Genomic DNA, 23,359 nt, shown 5'->3' on the forward strand with positions numbered 1-23,359 from the left:
TCCAGGGCCCTTCAACCCCGACATTCTGGGATTCTGTGAAGCTGAAATTCTGTTTAACCAACCTGATAGCATTCTACAATGAAATGAGTAGCTTGTGGGGTGAGGGGAGAGCTGTGGGTGTTTATCTCAAATATATTAAGTCTCTCAACACTGTCTGCCATAAAAGCTGTGGAGAAAAACTGATGGAAGACAGACTGGGTAAGCGGGCAGCACGGTGGGCTGGAAACTGGCTCAGCTATTGGGATCACAGAGTTGTGAGCACAAGGCACATAGAATCACAGAATGATTTTGGTTGGAAAAGGCCCTCAAGATCATCAAGTTCAACTATCCCCCACCCCAGCACTGCCCCATGTCCTGAGAACCTCATGTCCGTCTGTCCAGCCCTCCAGGGATGGTGACTCCAGCACTGCCCTGGGCAGCCTGTTCCAATGCCCCACAGCCCTTTGGGGAAGAAATTGTTGCCACATCCAACCTCAACCTCCCCTGGTGCAACTTGAGGCCGTTTCCTCTGCTCCTGGCGCTTGTTCCTGGGGATCAGGTCAGTTCTGTGCAGGGGGTTGGACCAGATGATCACCAGAGGTCCCTTCCAGCCCCAGCTGTTCTGTGGTTCTGCAGGACTTGCCAAAGCTGAGCGACTCGGCAATAAAACCGCAGATGAAACCTCTGGTTGATCAGTGAAGAATGATGTGCATGAAAATGACAGCTTGTGAAGCGCTGGCTGTGCTGATTTTCCACTGAAGCCAAATTTTGGGATTATAGATCTGCAAAAACAATTGCTCGAAGGCACAGTAGGGGTCAGTCAATTCCTACTTGAATTCCGTCATTATTAAGAAGAATTGTATAAAACACCCCACAGAACAGAACAAAACGATGCCACTGTGAATCCGTGGGTTGCTCACAGATTGAATTTCTGGTCTTTGCATCAGGAAGGATGCGGTAAAACTGGAACAACTTTGGAGGAGGCATCAGGATGGCCGAACCAGAAAAGCTTCTGTACGGAGTGAATTGGCTTGAAGATGTTCAGCGCTGGAAAGAGACGAGCGGGAGGGATGTGAGAGACACGGCTCCGACACCCCGCGTGGCCGGGGACGGAAAACGCTTCCTATTCCAGCACAGGAAGGTGGAAATGTGCAGGAGTGGAAAAAAGGGGCTTTACCCCAAATGCGCTACGTGGAACTTCTGCGTTAGTGGCCGGAGTTGTCACCAGGTACCGAGGGGACTTTGGCTTTTTCTTGACGGGGCTGCAGTTGTGTTGTTAATTAACAGGAATCTCAATCACAGCCGGAAACACCGGCCCTGGGCCACCCCGGGGACCCTGGTAGGGCATGTTGGCTCTGGAATGCCCCGTGGTAAGTGTTCCCTTCACAAATCACATCACGTCAACTTTCCGAGCAGAGAGAAGTGATGCAGCTTCATTACAAAATATGGAAGAACCGGAGATTGACGGTGTTAACATCCGGGTGGGAAACGGCCATAAACAATCAGCCAACAGCTCTGGATAATCTTGGTCTTAAATTGGCTACGTTTTGTAGCTCTGCTGTTGAGAGGCAGAGGCATTTACTCGTCGTTGGTGTGTATTTTCTGCGGTAATGACTTCTTTTAAAGATTGGTTTGGTTTATGTGTATTCTTACCAAAATCCCTTTCCCCGAGAGTCGTGATTTTGTAGGCAGAGCCGTTCCGTTAGGAGCTTTTCTAAAGCAGGTTTATTTTCATTCTTATCACATTCCATCTGAAATCGATAGACGTCCTGCCGTCCGTCGATCGAGTGATCGCCTCCTTATATTTGTGTCTATTGAAGACCCAGGAGGAACTTAGTGACTTGATTTTCTTGTCTTCGCAGTGTCAAGTGATTCGGCAGATCAAGAAAACTGCCCTAAAACAAACCATTCTGGTTTAGGCGCAGCTCTGTGCCTGTCTCAGCTTTGAACTCAAAGCAGCAACAAGTTCCTTCAGTCGGTGGTGGGTAAATGAACCAGAGGCAGCGACGTCAACTGCAACTGCAACTGCAACAAGCTGAGAGGGGGAAATCCCACCCAGCGGGATTTTTGGGGGATTTTACCCATTTACCAGGTGGAGTTTGGGACCCCTGATCGAACCGCTCGGAGATTGATGTGCAGAGATAAACATCTCCCGCCGTGCTCAGGATCCACCGCTCCCCATAGGTGCCTCTGAATGATACAACCGCACCAGAATGCTTTGATGGTAATTAAAAGGGAAATTACACTCCCAAGTAGAAAATCCCTGTTGTACTGAAACGTTTCTTGTGTATAGAGCGAGTTGAACAAATAAACTTCGTAGTCCTTGGGTAAGTTACATCCTGGTTCACAACAGTGATGGGTTTCTCTAGGTGACACTAATAATTGATTTCTCTAGGTGACACTAATAATTGATTTCTCTAGGTATCACTAATAATTGGTTTCTTTAGGTAACACTAATTACTCTCCATTCTTACCAGTTCTTACAATTTTACTAAAATACTTTGTGCAGAATGTTTCCCATATTGGTATATTTTAGCTCCCATTAACACACCTATTCAGCTTCCAACTGTACGTCATTAAATTGCATAATTAAGCATCACATTACAGGAATGACCTTTGATTTGGAGCCCTAAAGCTTAACGAGTTAGACATGTCTGCACTGCTGATAATTGGTGTTTATAAGGTTCTCATAATCATATTGACATTTGGGCTGCGCTGGCAAAATCAGCGAAGGGGAGATAAACTTAATCAAAATTCCTGCGTGGTGCACAGGACCCCACTGTGATTCAGGCTTAACATTTGGAGTTTGTCATCACCTGTCTATTTTAATAAAGTCCTGCTTGTGTTTAAAACTAGAATTTTAGCCAGGTGAGCATCGCTATATGGGGAAATCTCAGCTGGCGTAGCTCGTGGCAGTTTTATTTGAATAGGAACTAATTGCTGTGGTTTTGGGAATGTTCTTCCACCTGCTGAAGGCCCAGCGCTCAATGTTGCCCTTTGTGGCAACTGAGTCTTGCAGCAGGTGGCCAGTGACGTCCTTGATGTTCAGATTTTGGGGGCCACACGTGTGTGGTGTTATTGATAATTGCTAAAAACGGAGCGTGGAGCACCTGGCTGAGCTGGTCTGGGTGCTTGGGTGTCGTCAGGTTGTCTCGGGATCTGGCCGGGGCCCAGAGCCAGGAGTTTTGCTCTAGTGGGATGAGTAGCTGAGCTTTTTTATTGTAGTTTTATTTATCAGGTGAGAGATGATAGAATCGAAGAATCACAGAATGTCCTGAGCTGGAAGGACCCACAGGATCATGGATTCCAACCCCTGTCCCTGCACAGGACACCCCACAGGTCACCCCGTGTGTCTGAGGACGTTGTCCAGTCTCTTCTTGAACACTGTCAGGTTGGGCTGTGACACCTCCCTGGGGAGCCTGTTCAGTGTCCAGCACCTCTGGGTCAAGAACCTTTTCCTCATGTCCCACTGACCCTCCCTGGCACATCTTCTGCCATTCCCTGGGTCTGTCACTGTCACAGAGCAGAGCTCAGCCTGCCCCTCCTGCTCCTGCTGAACCTGCAGCCCATGAGCTCTGCGCTCAGTCTGCTCTGCTCCAGCTGAACAAACCCAGGGACTTGAGCCGCTCCTCATACGGCTTCCCCTCCAAACCTTCACCAAATTGCTGTCCCTCCTCTGGACACTCTCCTGTAGCCTTATATCCTTATCCATTATAAGAAAATGGCCCCAGGTTGCGCCAGGGGAGGTTTAGATTGAATATTAGGAAAATATTCTTCCTGGAAAGGGCTGTGGGGCATTGGAACAGGCTGCCCAGGGCAGTGCTGGAGTCACCATCCCTGGAGGGTTGGACAGACGGACATGAGGTTCTCAGGACATGGGTTAGTGCTGGAGTTGAGTTATGCTTGGACTCGATGATCCTCAGGGTCTCTTCCAACCAAGATGATTCTATGGTTCTATAAACCCGTGTCCCCAGCCCCGCACACAGTGGATGCTCCAGCTGAGGCCCAAGCAGAGCGGGACAATCCCCTCCCTGCCCGGCTGGCCGTGCTGTGCTGGGTGCACCAGGACACGGGTCCCTCTTGGCTCCAGGGACACTGGTGGCTCATGTTCAACTGGCCATAGACCAGAGCCCCCAGATCCCTCTGCAGAGCTGCTCTCCAGCATCTCGTCCCCCAGTCTGTCTGTACAGCCGGGGCTGCCGTGTCCCACATGCAAAATCCGGCACTTGATACTTTCTCATGGGAAACGAGTTTGAATAGGAGGAGAGCGAAATCTCGGAGACTTTCTAAGCATATTTGTCCAAAATCTCATTTCCCCAGTAACTCAGTTCTCACCCAGTTTGCCTCTATGGGAGGTGAGACTGTGTCACCCTTTGCTGCGGCTGTTTCCACGCAGAAGAGGGGAGAATTTTTGTGCTTTTCAAGAATTTAAGTTTTCTTTGGGGCTGTAAAAGCAACGGGGGCTCACCTGGAGCATTCACTGCGTGCAGGGCTGGGGACACAGGTTTATAGAGCCACAGAATCATTTCAGTTGAAACAGACCCTCAGGATCGTTGAGTCCAACCATAACCCAACTCCAGCACTAACCCATGTCCTGAGAACCTCATCTGAACGCCTTTTAAACCCCTCCAGGGATGGTGACTCCAGCACTGCCCTGGGCAGCCTGTTCCAATGCCCCACAGCCCTTTGGGGAAGAAATTGTTCCCCACATCCAACCTCAACCTCCCCTGGCACAACTTGAGGCTATTTTCTTATCATGGATAAGGATATGAAGCTACAGGAGAGTGTCACATCATCACTGGGTTGTACCTCCTTCTAGTAGAGAGACTGCGAATTGCAGGAGAACTGGAACAAAACGAGGCCTCTGTGGTTTTATTTCATTTTTGGAAGGTGTATTACGGAAAAACGATAGTTTGCAGCACGATTTTCCTGCCCGTTTGAGGATGCTCCCGGGGCTGTTTGCGCACACGTGCCCCGACTCGCCCCTCGGTTTTCTGTGCCGCCCCAGCAGCGCTTTGCTCGGGATTTCCCTTCCAAGCGTCACTCGTCAGCGCGGTCCTGCTGTGCGGTGCACAGGTGATCGTGTTCCCCCGCCGAGCACGTCGACAGCCCTCGTCGTGACACCCGTTCGACAGGCGGAGCTTTTCATTTCTCCACGCATCGTTGGTTCCTGGCTGGAATTCGTCTTTACTGACAGCGTGGGGTGTTTGTGGTTTTGACTTCTAGATGCCTGAAAGTTGACTAATGAATTTTTCTTGATTTTTGCTATAGTAAATGTTTGATCTGCAGAGGAGCCCAGAAGAACCGTTCGGCTTTATTCCTGTGCTGTGTCAGTGCAGCCGTGTCGCTCTCTGGGGTTTTGATTGGGATCAATGCTCCTCGTAACAAAATTCTCCTTGAGGCTTCATTTCAATGCTTGAACAACCCAAAAAAGAGAGAAAGGAGCGCTCGCGGTCAATAGAAATTATCTTGTATTGAGCAGTTGTGCTCTGTGGGGTGTTTTTCTTGGCAATTTCACAGAATCCCAGAATCCCAGGATGTCAGGGGTTGGAAGGGACCTGGCAAGCTCATCCAGTGCAATCCCCCCATGGAGCAGGAACACCCAGATGAGGTTACACAGGAAGGTGTCCAGGCGGGTTGGAATGTCTGCACAGAAGGAGACTCCACAACCCCCTGGGCAGCCTGGGCCAGGCTCTGCCACCCTCACCCCAACAAGTTGCTTCTCATCTTTCAGTGGAACCTCCTGTGTTCCAGTTTGCACCCATTGCCCCTTGTCCTGTCACTGGTTGTCACCAGAAGAGCCTGGCTCCATCCTCCTGACACTCCCCCTTCCCATATTGATCCCCAGGAATGAGTCACCCCTCAGTCTCCTCCAGCTCCAGAACTTGTTCCCCAACTTACACTGGAACCTGGGGTTGTTCCTGCCCAGATTCAAGACTCTACACTTGCCCTTGTTGTATTTAATTAAATTCTTCCCCTCGCAACTCTCCAGCCTGTCCAGGTCTCTGATGGCAGCACAGCTTCCAGTGTCACCACTCCTCCCAGCTTGGTGTCATCAGCAAACTTGCTGACAGTCACTCTATTCCCTCGTCCAAATCACCGATGAATATATTGAGTAATACAGGCCCCAGCACTGCCCCCTGAGGCACTGCACTAGATTCAGGCCTCAACTGGACTCTGCCCATTGACCACGACTCTCTGGCTTCTTCCCTTCAGCCAGTTCGCAGTCACCTTGCTACCTGATTATCCAGACCGCACTCCCTCAGTTCAGCTGTGAGGATGCTGTGGACACTGTGTCAAATGCCTTACTCAAGTGAAGGTAGATCATGTCCACTGCTCTGCCATCATCCATCCATCTTGTTATGTCCTCATCAAAGTCAATGAGGTTGGTCAAGCACGACTTCCCCTTGGTGAAGCCATGCTGACTGCCCCTAATGACCCTCTTCTCCCTGATACGCCTTTCTAGGTCATTGGAATGGCTCTGCTCCAGTTTGGCAATTTGAATGTCCCTGGTGAAGGCACCAAGCAGCGCTGGGACCAACGCGCATCTCCCAAATCACATCCTTCCTGCCAGCAGCGCTCCCCTTGTTCCTATATCGCTGTTTCCATCTCAAATCGCTCTATTAACCTCGTTCTCCCTTGTTCCAGGCTGCAAGCACGTGAAAGGAATCCTCCTGTACGGACCTCCGGGCTGCGGTAAAACCCTCATGGCCAGACAGATCGGCAAGATGCTGAACGCCAGGGAACCCAAGGTCGTCAACGGGCCCGAAATCCTCAACAAATACGTGGGCGAGTCCGAGGCCAACATCCGCAAGCTGTTTGCTGATGCAGAAGAAGAGCAAAGACGGGTAATGCAAACAGAGAGAAATAGCACGGGCGGCATGGACGTGCCCGAAGAATGACCGGAAAGGAGGTTTATAATCAGAAAATTGCTGCTTGCATTCAAAGGCTGAGTCACTGCTTAGCTTGTGATTATAGTTGTTCGCTGGAAGTCAGGGGGTATTAGTGTTGCTCAAATTCCATGCAGAATTATTTTGATGTAACCCAGCAGGGCCCGTCCTGCTGCACTTGGTGTTCCGTGTTTCCGCTCAGAAAGCGCTGGAAAACGGGACTGCTAAAATATGGTGCGTTCTCTTGTCTCTTTCTTTTTGTGGGAGAGACAGTTTGTCTGGATTTCTGTTCCTAAATTCAGGTAGCACATAACATAGGATGAATTTCAAATAAGCTTTCACAGTTTCCCATTTTGGCTTACAGGCTTATTAGTATATACTGTATTTTATATAGTATATTATAATCCTTGAAGTGGATTATAATCGATACATCATTAACTTCTCTCAGCCAAAATCTAATGGATGAGAATAGTCTCTCAAAACTAGACAATATAATCTTTGAAACTAGAAGTGGAGATAAAGATTCTGTGTTTTTCCAAACTCTCATGGTTTTAATCCATTAGTTTACCTGGCTTTCCAAAGCCCAGTCTTTAGTTTGAAGGTGTAAATACTGCTGTAGTTTTAGTCTGCTGTGGTTCACTTAGTCTCGATAAGATTTTCTAGTAAAGAAAATAGGATTTCAGGCAAGCCACAATTAAATATAGGGACATCTTTTCAGACGACTTCAGCCAAGGACATCGTATCTCTTAATTTTATTTACGCCTACCAAGCCTGCAGATTTTGCTAGTGGCTTAAAATAATTTAATTTTCTCCTACAGAAGATTTATTAATCAATAAGTCAGCTTTGCATGGGAGCCCATACAGCTGTAACCAATCTCCTTCACTCTGGTTGTTGCACTATTACTGAACGCCCTGAGCTGCTTTTCCTTCGCAATAACACACCTGTTAAAATAGAGTTTATGTTGGCTGGAGGGGATGGTCCCGATGACAAGCTGCGAGATTAAAAAGGTCTCGGAAAGGTTGGTATTGTAATGACTTGTGGCGGGGGCAGATTGCCAGCACATTCACCCGGTGCTAACGTGGTCTCCACTGGCCACAAAAGATGTTTGAGAGGTGGAATTTGAAGGGAAAAAGCTTCATAAGACGGTCACAAAAAGTATCCTGTTCTCTTAGCAGCTGCGACAGCCTCACCTTTGAGCGAACCTGGCAACGAGCACTTCTGCTCCCCGTTGGCACTGAACGGACTCCTTGAAAATATGAAGAACAAAGCTCCTCTGGCGATGTTTTCTGAGCTTAGCGCAGCCAGAGGTGTTTCCCATCTCTCCGCAGAAGCGCTTTGTTCTCCTCGCCCTCCTGGGGGTTTGCCCAGATCCTTTGTGGTCCCGCTCTGGGCTGGTGTTTCTCTTGCTCAGCCCCATCCTGTGGTGCAAAACCCCGCGACCCTTCCCAGCGTCAGTCCCGCGCTTGGGCCAAACCCACCCGCCACCTCCTTTTCTGATGTTCCTCAAAAATAGGGTCCGATACATCTCTAACTTGTGATACTGACCCTTGGAGGTGTCAGCGTTCTGTATCTCCGTGGGGGAGCTTGTTGAGATGCTCTTGTTTTGTTCATTCGGTGACGTGTGCCGTTCCTGACGTGTTTTTCTCCCCGGCAGCTCGGGGCGAATAGCGGCGTGCACATCATCATCTTCGACGAGATCGACGCCATCTGCAAGCAGCGAGGGAGCATGGCGGGCAGCACCGGCGTCCACGACACCGTCGTCAACCAGTTGCTGTCGAAAATCGATGGCGTAGAGCAGCTCAATAACATCCTCGTGATCGGTACGATGGCTCTTGAAAACTTCTTATATTTTGCTCACAGAGGGTCACCCGTGTTGTCATTGCTGGTGTTGAATCTGTTTGGACTAATCTGAACGGAATGACTGCGGTTTAACACGCGTCAGTAGCAGATTTTGAGCGAGGCGATGCTGTAATCAGCAGATAATGCTGCTTTCAACGATTTCCTCCTTTAGCTGTTGATAGCGAGTGTTTTGAAGTTTGCGAAATCTTGGAAGGAATGATGTGCAATGATGTGTCTACATGTGAAGGAGTGAAGGGGCTTCTCTGGCTGTTGTGATACTGGGAACCCTGCAAATATAGTCACATATACAGCTTTGATCCCGTCACTATGAACTAATCAAAGCTTTTCTAATATTTCTGGAGATTAGCACCTTTTATCTGTTTTCTTGAGACTCTTTGAGGTATTTTGTTAACTCTATGGGCTGTATTCAGGAGTGGGGAGACCCACTTGGTAAGCTCAGATAGTGCTGATTTTTGGTTTTACCTTTGAATTTAGGGATGACCAACAGACCTGACCTGATTGACGAGGCTTTGCTGAGACCAGGAAGACTGGAGGTGAAAATGGAGATTGGTAAGCAGGCTGCGGATTGCAATAAACCTCACAGCTACAGGCAAACATATATATTAGTGTGATCAATTCACCAGGTTGGCATGGATGCTAAACTTCGTGAATTAAAGGAGCCAGGTAGCGGCACCACATCATTCCTGGGTGGAAACTGCGGAACAGTTGAACCTGTAGAGCAGGTTCTTAGTGAGGTGACTGTGAACTGGCTGAAGAGAAGAAGCCAGAGAGTCGTGGTCAATGGGGCAGAGTCCAGTTGAGGCCTGTATCCAGTGCAGTGCCTCAGGGGGCAGTGCTGGGGCCTGTATTATTAATTATATTAATCAGTAATTTGGATGAGGGAATAGAGTGACTGTCAGCAAGTTTGCTGATGACACCAAGGTGGGAGGAGTGGGTGACACTGGAAGCTGTGCTGTCATCAGAGACCTGGACAGGCTGGAGAGCTGGGCAGGGAAAAATTTAATGAAATATAAGAAGGGCAAGTGTAGAGTCTTGAATCTGGGCAGGAACAACCCCAGGTTCCAGTGTAAGTTGGGGAATGAGCTATTAGAGAGCAGCGTAGGGGAAAGGGACCTGGGGGTCCTGGGGACAGCAGGGTGACCATGAGCCAGCACTGGGCCCTTGTGGCCAGGAAGCCAATGGTACCTGGGGTGGGTTAGAAGGGGGTGGTCAGTAGGTCAGAGAGGTTCTCCTGCCCCTCTGCTCTGCCCTGGGGAGACCACACCTGGAATCTTGTGTCCAGCTGTGGCCCCTCAGTTCCAGCAGGACAGGGAACTGCTGGAGAGAGTCCAGCGCAGCCACCAAGATGCTGGAGGGAGTGGAGCATCTCCCGTGTGAGGAAAGGCTGAGGGAGCTGGGGCTCTGGAGCTGGACAAGAGGAGACTGAGGGGGGACTCATTCCTGGGGATCAAGATGGAAAGGGGCAGTGTCAGGAGGATGGAGCCAGGCTCTTCTGGTGACAACCAGTGACAGGACAAGGGGCAATGGGTGCAAACTGGAACACAGGAGGTTCCACTGCAAGAGGAGAAGCAACTTGTTGGGGGTGAGGGTGGCAGAGCCTGGCCCAGGCTGCCCAGGGGGTTGTGGAGTCTCCTTCTGTGCAGACATTCCAACCCGCCTGGACACCTTCCTGTGTAACCTCATCTGGGTGTTCCTGCTCCATGGGGGGATTGCACTGCATGAGCTTTCCAGGTCCTTTCCAGCCCCTGACACTCTGGGATTCTGTGATATCAGGCGGGACTGGGTGTGCAGCACGTCTGAGACGGGGCTGGAGATCAACCAGAGCACCAGCTGGGGTCTGAAAATCTTGTGGAGCATAGACTGAAATGTGCTGCAGACTTGAGACTAGTACAGTTGTTGGGTGCCAGAATCATGGAATCATTTTGGTTGGAAGAGACCCTGAAGGTCATTAAGTCCAACCGTTCCCCACCCCAGGCACTGCCCCATGTCCTGAGAACCTCATGTCCGTCTGTCCAGCCCTCCAGGGATGGTGACTCCAGCACTGCCCTGGGCAGCCTGTTCCAATGCCCCACAGCCCTTTGGGGAAGAAATTGTTCCCCAGATCCAACCTCAACCTCCCCTGGGCAACTTGAGGCCATTTTCTCTGGTCCTGTCATCTTCATCCCTAAAGTACAGTTTCTTTACTGAGTCCTTCAATTCCTTTTAGACGCTCTGGAGCTGGTCCAGAGGAGCCACAGGAATGATCCGAGGCTGGAACAGCTCTGCTGGGAGGACAGGCTGAGAGAGTTGGGGTGTTCAGCTGAGAAGCTCTGGGGAGACCTTACTGCAGCCTTTCCGGACTTAAAAGGGGCTGATAAGAAAGATGGGGACAGACTTTTGAGCGGGACCTGTTGCGATAGGACAAGGGGTGATGGGTTTAAACTGACAGAGGAGAGGTTTAGTTTGGATATAAGGAATAAATGTTTTAGGATAAGGGTGGTGAGGCACTGAACAGGTTGCCCCACCATTGGAGGTGTCCAAAGTCAGGTTGGACAAGACTTTGAGCAGTCTGGTCTGGAGACAGATGTCCCACGGCACGAGGGCTGGACTCGATCTTTCACGGTCCCTTCCAAACCAAACTAGTCCATGATTCCACGATTCTGTGATGATTTCGTTGTGGGATCTGGGTTTAGGGCTTCCAAGGGACTGACCACATTGCCTTTGTATGAGGTGAATTCCTGGTATGCAAGACTGAGAGGAACCAACGCAGAGGAGTCCTGAGGAGAGAAACCAAATGTTTCACTTTTCCTCTGCAATTTGGTGGCGATGCTAATAAATTTGGGCAATTAGTGTGATTGAATGTGCTCAAACAAAAAGCATTGTCAGATATTCTCCTTGCAAGAATGAATTGCTCACAATGAGAAAGAGCCTTTGGAGGTGGAATGGTTGAGGAGGGGGAAGGCTTTGGCTGTGCCGAGGCGCCAGTTGACGCGAGTTCTGTTTAAATCTCAGGCTTGCCAGACGAGAAGGGCCGATTTCAGATCCTCCACATCCACACGGTGCGGATGCGGGAGCACCAGCTGCTGGCTGAGGACGTGGACATCGCTGAGCTGGCCGTCGAGACCAAAAACTTCAGTGGTGCCGAGTTAGAAGGTTTAGTTCGAGCCGCTCAGTCGACTGCTATGAACAGGCACATCAAGGTCAGTGCTGGCGCTTCTCACTGGGGCAAAAAAAGGGGAAGATAATCATGTTTGGAGTCTTTTCTTGAAAGTTTCCTTCTGGATGGGTGGTGGCATCTCAGCACACCGTAGGAGGTGAAATTCCTGTGGACAGCAGCTTTTCGCTGGGCTTTAACATGGTTCTGATTTACCTCTTCCACCTCCTGCCCACCGACTGGCTCTTGTGTAGCTCAGTGGGAGCGGAAGGTGATGGTTTGTCAGCCTGTTTTGATAAAAACTTAAAGTCTTGAGCTCAGTTTGTGGGTTTGACCCAGGAGATGAGAAGTGGAAGTGAGACTTGCCCGTCACACAGGGTTCTCTGCAGCCTGTGCAGCTCGATATGTTCAAAAATGATGTGTAAGGAGTGAGGAAAAGTGAGGTTACAAGCTCAGCGCTGGTTTGTGGTCATAAAGACAAAGGCCACCTATGGAAAACTGCAGAAGGAATCTGAATTAATGTGAGTGCACAAGATGTTGTCAGTGAATCAAAGTGGACACCAGGGAGAGAAACTTCAGGAAGGTAAAAGCAGCGATGGGGATGGACCTGGGGTCAAGTCCTTGGAGTTACGATGATCCTGAAATATCAGCTCAGTCCTTATCGCTGAAAAAAGCAAATGCAACGTTAGGATTTATGAGGAGAGGAATGCAGAGCACAGGTGAGGCTGTGGATACGTCGTGGGTGAAGTCCTGGTTATGTTTGAACTCGGGTGGTCCTGGGAAGGCTTTGGTAGAACCAGGTACGGAAGGGCAGCAGGAGAGCTCGGAGCTATGGGCGGTTTCATTGGCAAGATGCTTAGACCAGGATTTCTCAGCCTGCAAAAAATACAGTGGAAGGTCCTGAAAAGTGTGTGAAATCAGGAGTGGGCTGGAATCCGGGACTGGGGAGCGACGGTTCAGTACAACTCAGCAACGGCACCGGCGGGACCATCGGAGCAAAGCAAAGGCGACGTGCGTTGTGTGGAGGATCAAGCCATGGAAGGAACCTTTGCTCCAAGATGTCGCTGACGCTAAAGTCTTGGTGGGGCTCAGAAGGAGCTTGTGTGATGTTTTCCGTTTCAAAGCAGAACTCGCTTGGCGATGGTCTCAGTGCCACAGAGACGTGTCGAGTTCTCGGCTCCCACCGTCCCGACGAGCATCATCTCACTTCCCCGTGTCCACTGGAGACGGGCTCGGTGGATCTTCAACCAGATGCGAGTTAAGCACCGGGAAATGTCAGGTTATTATTAATCCAGATGCAAACCACAGTATTTGATGGTGTTGAAATACAAGCTGATTAGTTTGTGAAGGAGGAGGCTGAAAGACGCAGCTCCGCTGGCCAAGAACTGCTGAGAAAGGTCTTCAGCATCAGTTCCGCAGCGCTGGTTTGTTTTTAAGTTAAAAGCCTGTTCAGCCTTGAATATGAAGCTAATTTTTGTTTTATAGCCATAATACTTTAAAAGTTATTGTTTCCCATAGAAAAAAACCAAAGACATCAACAGTTTCCAATTTTCATGTGTTCTGTCCCCCCAAAAAAATAATCAGCACCTCTGGAGGTATTTTCATCCCTTTGCAACATTTTCCTTAAGTAATTAATTTTGCTTATAGTCGATGTCATTTCTGTGCTGGAATTCTGGGTGAGTTTGGGGCCTGTTGGTGTTCTGATGTATTTATTCCCTGTCGTGCCAAAATGTCACGGTGGGAGACGAGAACGTGGCAACGCGGGGACGCGAAGAGCAGCATCTCCTTCCGCTCAGCGTGTGATCGACGGCTTCGTTATATATGTACGTACGTTCCAAACGTGAAGCGGCCATGCTTTGTTTCTCTCCTCAAACACTTTGACATCGCGTTTTTGGGTAGTCTTATTGTTTATTCTGCAGGCGCCTTCAGCCAAGTGATGCACTAAGGTGTTTCATTCTCTCTGTAAAGTTTAAAATATACATCATAGGCCTGACCTAGTTTCCAGAAGCACCTGTGAGAAGCAGAAGATGGGAAATCAAGGGGCATTATTCTTCTGAATCATTTAAACTCTCTGCTAATCTGTCAAAGCGCGTGTGTTAAAAATGAAGATATGTAACTCATTAAAGGTTAGGAAAGAAAAACCTCCTATTTTGAAGCGTACAGACAACTTCAGGAATATATTAGTAGGGTTTCAAGTGCCTTCACTTCCCTCTGCAAGGATCCACTGCTTGGGTATCCCTGGCATCCTGTAGTTCTGTTTTTGTGATGCGACTCTCACTTCAGCATCTCTGGTTGTAATTCTTTGTCAACGTGTTACTGGCCGGACTGGGTTCCTGAGCTGCTCATTAGAAGCTGCGTTTGCTGCTCTACAAGACAAGCGTAATGTCATTATTTTAATCATTATTCTTCCCTTCCCGTGCCCAAGCGCTCTCCTCGTCGATCAGGACGGGACGTCTCCGAGACGCGTCTTCGAGGGTCAGAGTTATCGACTCGCCCATCACCTTGTTCTCAGGCAAAGAAACCCCTTGACACCCCTTATTTTGTATCAGATCATGTAGGGCCATTATGGTCTCAGGTAGAAGCAGGTGGTGTTATAAAACTCAGGGAACTTTCCATGAAAATGACTCTTGGAATCTAGAGAAGCTTGCTATGGTATAATTGGGAAATTCAGAACTTAATCAAAACTTTCCAGGCTGCACTTTGCAAAATAATTAAGATCTTTTGCCTCATTTCTGCGCTACTCAAAAATTGCCGGCGAGCTGGATTGCTTTGCACAGATCAGCTTCTGCCCCTCTCGTGACTGATCCTTCTTCTGGTCTCTCCGGCTCGGGATCCTCAGCGGCCGCCCTGGCGGGATTAGACTGTGAGAGCCGGGTCTGTGCGCTGCCGAGCGGGAAGGTTGCTTCGAAATCCATTTGATTCCTGATTGCTGCCCAGGGCAATCAATGGACTTGCAGATGTACAAATAATCCCGGTAAGCGGAGCTGCTCGGCATCGCGGAGCTTCGGCCACACTCAGAAATACTAAAGCCTGCAACATCTGAATAAAGTCTCCAGCTTTTCACAAACTTGAACCCTCTCCTGGCTCCGCTCCTGGTGGCGCCTCTGTTGTTGTGACCGAGAGGTGATTTACAAGAGGACGTTGCGCTGGGTCTGTCCATGCTGTGGATTTACTCCCCGTTGTTAGTTTTTAAGTGTTACTGGATGGTTCGGGAATGGCAGAAGGAAAAAGGTGCCGCATTTCATTTGGAAAAGAGTGCAGGGTGAGCTGAGGAACTGCAGGTGTTTTGTTAGAGAGCAGTGCAAGGGAAAGGGACCTGGGGGTCCTGGGGACAGCAGGGTGACCATGAGCCAGCACTGGGCCCTTGTGGCCAGGAAGCCAATGGTACCTGGGGTGGGTTAGAAGGGGGTGGTCAGTAGGTCAGAGAGGTTCTCCTGCCCCTCTGCTCTGCCCTGGGGAGACCACACCTGGAATCTTGTGTCCAGCTGTGGCCCCTCAGTTCCAGCAGGACAGGGAACTGCTGGAGAGAGTCCAGCGCAGCCACCAAGATGCTGAAGGGAGTGGAGCATCTCCCGTGTGAGGAAAGGCTGAGGGAGCTGGGGCTCTGGAGCTGGACAAGAGGAGACTGAGGGGGGACTCATTCCTGGGGATCAATATGGAAAGGGGGAGTGTCAGGAGGATGGAGCCAGGCTCTTCTGGTGACAACCAGTGACAGGACAAGGGGCAATGGGTGCAAACTGGAACATAGGAGGTTCCACTGAAAGATGAGAAGCAACTTGTTCCTGGTGAGGGTGGCAGAGCCTGGCCCAGGCTGCCCAGGGGGTTGTGGAGTCTCCTTCTGTGCAGACATTCCAACCCGCCTGGACACCTTCCTGTGTAACCTCATCTGGGTGTTCCTGCTCCATGGGGGGATTGCACTGGATGAGCTTTCCAGGGCCCTTCAACCCCTGACATTCTGGGATTCTGTGGTTCCAAGTAACACCCACAGCGCTGCCTTGGGAAGATTCATGGGTTTGGTTGCAGCAAAGCAATTAAAGATAAACCAGAAAGAAATCTAATATTTACCAATCCTTTCTTGTAGGGAAAGAAGAGTGTGTGGTTTGAATAGAAAACTAAACCACCTGAATCAGAGGTGTGCGAATGGTTCTTATTTTTGGCTCAGTTGCCAAAGGTGGGATGGGTGGATTCCGAGTTGAGTTTCCCCAAACTTTAATTTGTCTCTCTGAGCAAAGTCGCACCATGAAGGAAGCCTCATACCTTTCCCACGCAGCACCCAAACAGCAGAACGAAGAATCGTTTCTACAGACTATAAATGGAAAGAATGGTTCCCTATAATAAAGGGAACCTATATATTAATAAGTGGTCATGTGCAGTTCTGCTGTGCTTCAATTTTTTTTAATTGCCTTTATTAGGCCAGCAACAAAGTGGAAGTGGATATGGAGAAGGCAGAGAGCTTGCGTGTGACGAGAGGAGACTTCTTTGCGTCTTTGGAGAACGACATCAAACCGGTGAGTAGGCGCCGTGTAACTCCCGTAGTAGAGCCGCCCAGTGCAGTTAATGACACGAGGCACTGGGATTGCACAAGCAGTGCTCGGTGTGCAGTGCTGAGGCTCTGCTGTGGGCCTTGTGTGGCACGGAGGACTCATCAAAAGGAGGAGAGCAAATAAAGCAAGCAACTTGGAATTTTTTCTCCGTGTTGTGTGTGCGCTCTACCTTTTAGGCTGCTCCAGGATGGCAGTTTTAATATGGACCCGAATAGGCTTGAGCCTCATTTTTGAGAATTGTTTTTAAATGGTGGGAATTCAGGAGCTGTTGGCAGCTTTCGCTAAAATAGAATAGAATAGAATAGAATAGAATAGAATAGAATAGAATAGAATAGAATAGAATAGAATAGAATAGAATAGAATCATTTTGATTGGAAGAGATTGTCAGGTCCAACCATACCCCAACTCCAGCACTACCCTATGTCTCTATGAACCTTGTCTAAACACCTTTTCAACCCCTCCAGGGATGGTGACTCCAGCACTGCCCTGGGCAGCCTGTTCCAATGCCCCACAGCCCTTTGGGGAAGAAATTGTTCCCCAGATCCAACCTCAATCTCCCTGGTGCAGTGGTTGTCACCAGTGGGTCTCCCACTACCAACTGTGTCACTTAAGCATCTTCCAGACTCTTATTTCATGTTCTTCTGATGTGTTGCAAAACTTCTGGGTAAACCAGCCGTTCCCTCTCTTAATGTAGGCATTTGGAACCAACCAGGAAGACTACGCGAGCTACATCATGAATGGAATTATTAAGTGGGGCGATCCAGTAACGAGGGTGTTGGATGACGGGGAGCTGCTTGTTCAGCAAACCAAGAACAGTGACCGCACTCCTTTGGTCAGCGTCCTTCTGGAAGGTAAATTGAAGGAAAACATACATACAAAATACCACTAGTGGCTTCTTTAAACTATTCCTGTCGAGTGTCCAAGTGGTCATCTCTCGTATTCTGTGACTGCACATGGGAGGAAAAATAGAATTAGTCTCTTTCACTTTCCTTGGGTGAAATTGCTTTAGATATTTAAACCGGCTTCTCAGCGAAGAGAAATCTTGTTCTTGGAACGATGGAGAATGTGCCCGGTTAATAACGCACAGGTGGGTGTTTACGGTGCGAACCCCTCTGGCCGAGTTACACGTCTGAATTCTCTTGGTCACAGGAGAGCTCATCCGTGCAATAAACTGAGTTCAAACAGCCGCTGGTCTGTGCACACAGATGGGGGGTTTCCCTCTGTCTGGGCTGCTATTGCCTACGAAGAGCCTCAAAAACTAGTTCAAATATCTACATTATGGATACTGGAGTAGAATTTGTTATTTAGCGCTTCCATCTTTCTTCTCCTGAACTCAAAAAATGGGGGGTTCCACTATTTCTCAGTGGTCTGTAGCTTTGAAATGAGCTGTGGATTGATCCCCTGAATAATTCTGAGTGGCCAATACCTGCTTGTGCTGCAGGTTGTTTTGTATTGGGTGTGTGGATTAAAATGTGTCTTTGGCCTCTGTTTGACTTATTCTGGTGTGAATTGAGGCAAATACCAAATTGTCCGTGTCAGTATTGACTTGGCGGTCGTGCTGGTGACTCGTTTGCCACCGTACCTGCAGAAATCGTCTTTAGAAGGGGCATCAATGTAGTTCGAGAAGTTTCTGCCAAATACAAACACGTGCCGGTTTTGGTGCAGTGGCCCATCCGACAAAGTGTGTCGCGTCCTCTTTTGTGCTGGTTTCATGGCGAATCCGTCTGTATGTGGTCAATGGTTGCATTGATTTCCTTGACCCGGAGGAGTGGATTGCACTGGGAGTCGTGTGTTCCTTCTGCAAGTAGGAAGAAGCTCATTTCCAGAAGCAAATCCCTCCGGATGAGGTCAGAAACATGCTGAAAATACCATCCACGCTGAGCCTGACCAGAGCTGTTTTCTCCCCTCTTCTTTCATTACACTTGTTCTTTATTTCAGGTCCCCCCCACAGTGGGAAAACTGCTCTAGCAGCAAAGATAGCAGAAGAATCCAACTTTCCCTTTATCAAGATCTGCTCTCCTGATAAGATGATTGGATTTTCTGAAACGGCCAAGTGCCAGGCCATGAAGAAGGTACTGACGTGTCCTCCTCTTTTGCTTGACCGCAGTCCCGTTATATGTTGTCTAGTGGACAGAAAAGTTAATTACGCTTGTGATCGTGTTTTCTGCCCTTTGTAGGCCCTGAATTTCTGTGCGTACGTTTATTTAGAAAGTTGAATTAATTTTTTTGGTGGGAAAATGCAAAAACACCACAAAGCTTTGCTGCCATCCGGTGAGACCTGGACAGGCTGGAGAGTTGGGCGGGGAAAATGTAATGTAATGTAATGTTCCCGCATCTGGGCAGGAACAACCCCAGGTTCCAGTATAAGCTGGGGAATGAGCTGTTGGAGAGCAGTGTGGTTTAAAGGGACCTGGGGGTCCTGGGGACAGCAGGGTGACCATGAGCCAGCACTGGGCCCTTGGCCAGCTTATCCAGTGCAGTCCCCCCATGGAGCAGGAACACCCAGATGAGGTTACACAGGAAGGTGTCCAGGCGGGTTGGAATGTCTGCACAGAAGGAGACTCCACAACCCCCCTGGGCAGCCTGGGCCAGGCTCTGCCACCCTCACCAGGAACAAGTTGCTTCTCATCTTTCAGTGGAACCTCCTGTGTTCCAGTTTGCACCCATTGCCCCTTGTCCTGTCACTGGTTGTCACCAGAAGAGCCTGGCTCCATCCTCCTGACACTCCCCCTTTCCATATTGATCCCCAGGAATGAGTCCCCCCTCAGTCTCCTCTTGTCCAGCTCCAGAGCCCCAGCTCCCTCAGCCTTTCCTCACACGGGAGATGCTCCACTCCCTCCAGCATCTTGGTGGCTGCGCTGGACTCTCTCCAGCAGTTCCCTGTCCTGCTGGAACTGAGGGGCCACAACTGGACACAAGATTCCAGGTGTGGTCTCCCCAGGGCAGAGCAGAGGGGCAGGAGAACCTCTCTGACCTACTGACCACCCCCTTCTAACCCACCCCAGGTACCATTGGCTTCCTGGCCACAAGGGCCCAGTGCTGGCTCATGGTCACCCTGCTGTCCCCAGGACCCCCAGGTCCCTTTCCCCTACACTGCAGAATTTTGTAAGAATGGGTGAACAACATAACTTTAGAATTGTATCTGTTGCCTCTTATGGTGATCGAGGATTTTTGTGGTTGTATCGTACTCCAGCAAAAAGTAGTTTTATACGCATGCTATAGGAGTCTGTATAGCTTAGCACAGATAAAAAATGAGTGAAGCTGAACCAGTGAGTTGTTTTGCTGTTTTTCAGATCTTTGATGACGCCTACAAGTCCCAGCTCAGCTGTGTCGTCGTGGACGACATTGAGAGACTTCTTGGTGAGTTGGGATGATGGGAGCGAGTGACGGCGCCGTGGAGAAACTCTGAGATATTTGCAGTATTGAAAGGAATGATCTGGCACCATTTGGAGCCTTGAACTGGTTTTGATATGGTACCTTCAATGTGCATGTGCTGGGCGTTAAAACGCGTCTTTCATTGCAGATTACGTCCCGATCGGACCACGGTTCTCTAATCTGGTGTTGCAAGCGCTTCTCGTGCTGCTGAAGAAGGCCCCCCCGCAGGTGAGAGCGATCGGGGGCCAGATGCCCCGTTTGTGTGGGGTTTGGGTCTGGCTGATCGCGGCTGTGCTGCCCACAGTATTAGCGCCGTTGTCTCTGATTCAGTCAAGTTAATCCCGGCCTGCCACCGTTCCCTCCGTTAGACATTTCTAGGATAACCACAAAGGGCTCAGCTTTCATTATCTAATTACTTAAGGCTGAATTTGCTGCAGTTAGCCCTAGAAATGCTGACTAAGGAAATGAGTTTAACCTTCACCAAGTTTAACCTTAAGCCTGCTTAAGCCTGCTTTCTGCTTAACTAAGGAACGGGTCGGTCCGAATCAATGCCTGGTCCAACCACGTGCTCCCTCCTTGTGTAGAAACTGATTTCTGAGCAACGTACGATTGTGGATGGTTTTAACTGGAAATTATCAGGCGTTAATTACAACGGGTGAGGAAAGCTCAGGGTTTTACCTCTCTCGCTGATCCTGTCTGTTCGCGCTTTCCGCCTCGGTGAGGTCTATGAACACCACAAGTGATAATGAGACAAACAGGCACTGTTTGCCACCTTTCCTGTCGTTCACTGGGATTCTGCTGCGTGCTGCGAAGCACCCGCGTGAATAAATAACACCCTAATAACAGGAGAACCTTGGAAGTTGGTGTCAGGAAGGGCAGAGAAGCACAGCCTGGATGAACACCATTTTTGGTCACTTTTAACATCCTGGAAACATAACATACGTGTGAGTATTGTTGCCGTTAGAGGGTTTGGTGAAAGGACCTTTCAAATACACAACTTTGAACTCAACCGTGACACCACAAGCCCTGAAGTTCCCTTGTGACCACCAACTTGGTTTTTCCCGGTGAGTTTTCTGTGCCACGTGAGGTTTGTACCATAACCCTGGGGTTCTGTTCTCGTGTGGGTTGGAACAGAGCGGCGTTTCTGACCGTCACCGTCTCATGTAATCATTGAGATACACCTTATATTCTCATATAACTGATATAAGTTATGTTCTTATATAACCTCTATAGGTTATATTCTCATATAACCTATTGTTGGGTATTTTCCAGTAGCAGGCGATGATTGTTCCCATTAATCCAGAGGGGAAAAAACAACTGGATTTGATTTGGTTGTCGAAGGCTCTTAAAACATGAAATTGTCCGTTTTATCGTTGTGTCCTCTGCATGTATTTCGCTGTGAGATGCTTTTTCCCGAATGCAGGACTGAGGCTCTCAGATATTTGCCAAGTTCATGCATGTTGCTGGAGATTTGTGCTCTGCAATGTCTGAAATGCCCTTGAGGCTGGAAGACTTTGGCTTGACAGCCAATATTACGGTGACTTAAGCCATAAATTGTTGGAGGGTAGCGAGTTTTCTGAGGAAATGTCACTGTTTGATTGATGATGAGAGGGTTTTTTGTCTTAAGTGTCCACTGTTGGTTACTGTGAAATGAGCACAGTGTGTTAGACCCTTTGGGCTGACCTGCTTTGGCAGCTCCGATGATCGAGTTCCCTCTTGCCTGTTGGTGAGTTCCCTGTGATAATCGTGGCACGTGGGGATCTTTTTAATTAAAAAGACCCAAGGGTGTATAAGAGGTTGAGTCCTGCAGGAAAAGGCCTTTTCCGCTGTATTTACTGCAAAAAAGACTGAATTTGGGCATGGAGACTCTTGTGGATTTTAAGCTTAAGTGAGGGACCCACATGGGAGATAAACCAGTGGTTAATCAACACCCTTCCGAATTCCCTCAGGGATGAGTTCTTTGCTTGGGAAGCAATTTATTAGGACGTGGTGGCTGTTTTCAGGGGGTTTGCTGGAATTTGAGGTGCAGATACAGGCCTTAAATGTGCATGAACAGCGTCAGGGGTACTAACGTGTTCCGTGAGGTCAAACCAAGTCGAGTTTCTGTGGGATTTGACTCACGGTTTAAGTTCATTCCTTGTAAAAACTGAGTGTCCTGGGACACTGGGCATGTCCCTGTGTTAAGAGATGCCAGGGAGACAATCCCTGTTCTACACAGCTTAGAATCACAGAATGTCCTGAGCTGGGGGGACCCACAGGATCATGGAGTCCAGCTCCTGTCCCTGCACAGGACACCCCACAGGTCACCCCGTGTGTCTGAGGACGTTGTCCAGTCTCTTCTTGAACACTGTCAGGTTGGGCTGTGACACCTCCCTGGGGAGCCTGTTCAGTGTCCAGCACCTCTGGGTGAAGAACCTTTTCCTCATGTCCAACTGACCCTCCCTGGCACATCTTCTGCCATTCACAGAATCCCAGAATGTCAGGGGTTGAAGGGCCCTGGAAAGCTCATCCAGTGCAATCCCCCCATGGAGCAGGAACACCCAGATGAGGTTACACAGGAAGGTGTCCAGGCGGGTTGGAATGTCTGCAGAGAAGGAGACTCCACAACCCCCTGGGCAGCCTGGGCCAGGCTCTGCCACCCTCACCAGGAACAAGTTGCTTCTCAAATTTAAGTGGAACCTCCTGTGTTCCAGTTTGCACCCATTGCCCCTTGTCCTGCCACTGGTTGTCACCAGAAGAGCCTGGCTCCATCCTCCTGACACTCCCCCTTTCCATATTGATCCCCAGGAATGAGTCCCCCCTCAGTCTCCTCTTGTCCAGCTCCAGAGCCCCAGCTCCCTCAGCCTTTCCTCACACGGGAGATGCTCCACTCCCTCCAGCATCTTGGTGGCTGCGCTGGACTCTCTCCAGCAGTTCCCTGTCCTGCTGGAACTGAGGGGCCACAGCTGGACACAATATTCCAGGTGTGGTCTCCCCAGGGCAGAGTAGAGGGGCAGGAGAACCCCTCTGACCTACTGACCACCCCCTTCTAACCCACCCCAGGTACCATTGGCTTCCTGGCCACAAGGGCCAGTGCTGGCTCATGGTCACCCTGCTGTCCCCAGGACCCCCAGGTCCCTTTCCCCTACACTGCTCTCCAACAGCTTGTTTCCCAATGTATACTTGAGCCTGGGGTTGTTCCTGCCCAGATACAAGACTCTACGCTTTCCCTGGCTCTGTCACTGTCACAGAGCAGAGCTCAGCCTGCCCCTCCTGCTCCTGCTGAACCTGCAGCCCATGAGCTCTGCCCTCAGTCTGCTCTGCTCCAGCTGAACAAACCCAGGGACTTCAGCCGCTCCTCATACGGCTTCCCCTCCAAATCACTCACCAACTTCATAGCCTCCTCTGGGCACTCCCCAGTAGCTTTATCTCCTTTATCCCATGTCCCCAGCCCTGCACTCAGTGGATGCTCCAGCTGAGGCCGCAGAGCAATCCGGGTCTTCACCCTTTTCCTGCTTTGAGGCGCCTGAAACACAGAGTTGTTTTAAAAAGCTGAAAACCGGGAACAAGGAAGCGGCTCCACTGCTCCCGTCCTGGC

General features: G+C 49.6%; 1 protein-coding gene across 3 annotated transcripts in view; it reads left to right on the forward strand.

Annotated features, from left to right (window-relative positions):
* Window positions 1-23,359, forward strand: part of NSF (N-ethylmaleimide sensitive factor, vesicle fusing ATPase) — a 90,539-nt gene that overhangs the window by 46,419 nt on the left and 20,761 nt on the right. For all 3 annotated transcript variants that reach the window (XM_065039888.1, XM_065039889.1, XM_065039890.1), the window contains 9 exons: window positions 6,628-6,827; window positions 8,525-8,690; window positions 9,205-9,279; window positions 11,722-11,909; window positions 16,276-16,371; window positions 17,102-17,258; window positions 18,346-18,479; window positions 19,701-19,767; window positions 19,931-20,010. In XM_065039888.1, the coding sequence (XP_064895960.1) occupies window positions 6,628-6,827; window positions 8,525-8,690; window positions 9,205-9,279; window positions 11,722-11,909; window positions 16,276-16,371; window positions 17,102-17,258; window positions 18,346-18,479; window positions 19,701-19,767; window positions 19,931-20,010 (1,163 nt within the window). The remainder of the gene's footprint in view (window positions 1-6,627; window positions 6,828-8,524; window positions 8,691-9,204; window positions 9,280-11,721; window positions 11,910-16,275; window positions 16,372-17,101; window positions 17,259-18,345; window positions 18,480-19,700; window positions 19,768-19,930; window positions 20,011-23,359) is intronic.

This window comes from Columba livia, chromosome 23 (assembly GCF_036013475.1).
Source record: "Columba livia isolate bColLiv1 breed racing homer chromosome 23, bColLiv1.pat.W.v2, whole genome shotgun sequence".
NCBI lineage: Eukaryota > Metazoa > Chordata > Aves > Columbiformes > Columbidae > Columba > Columba livia.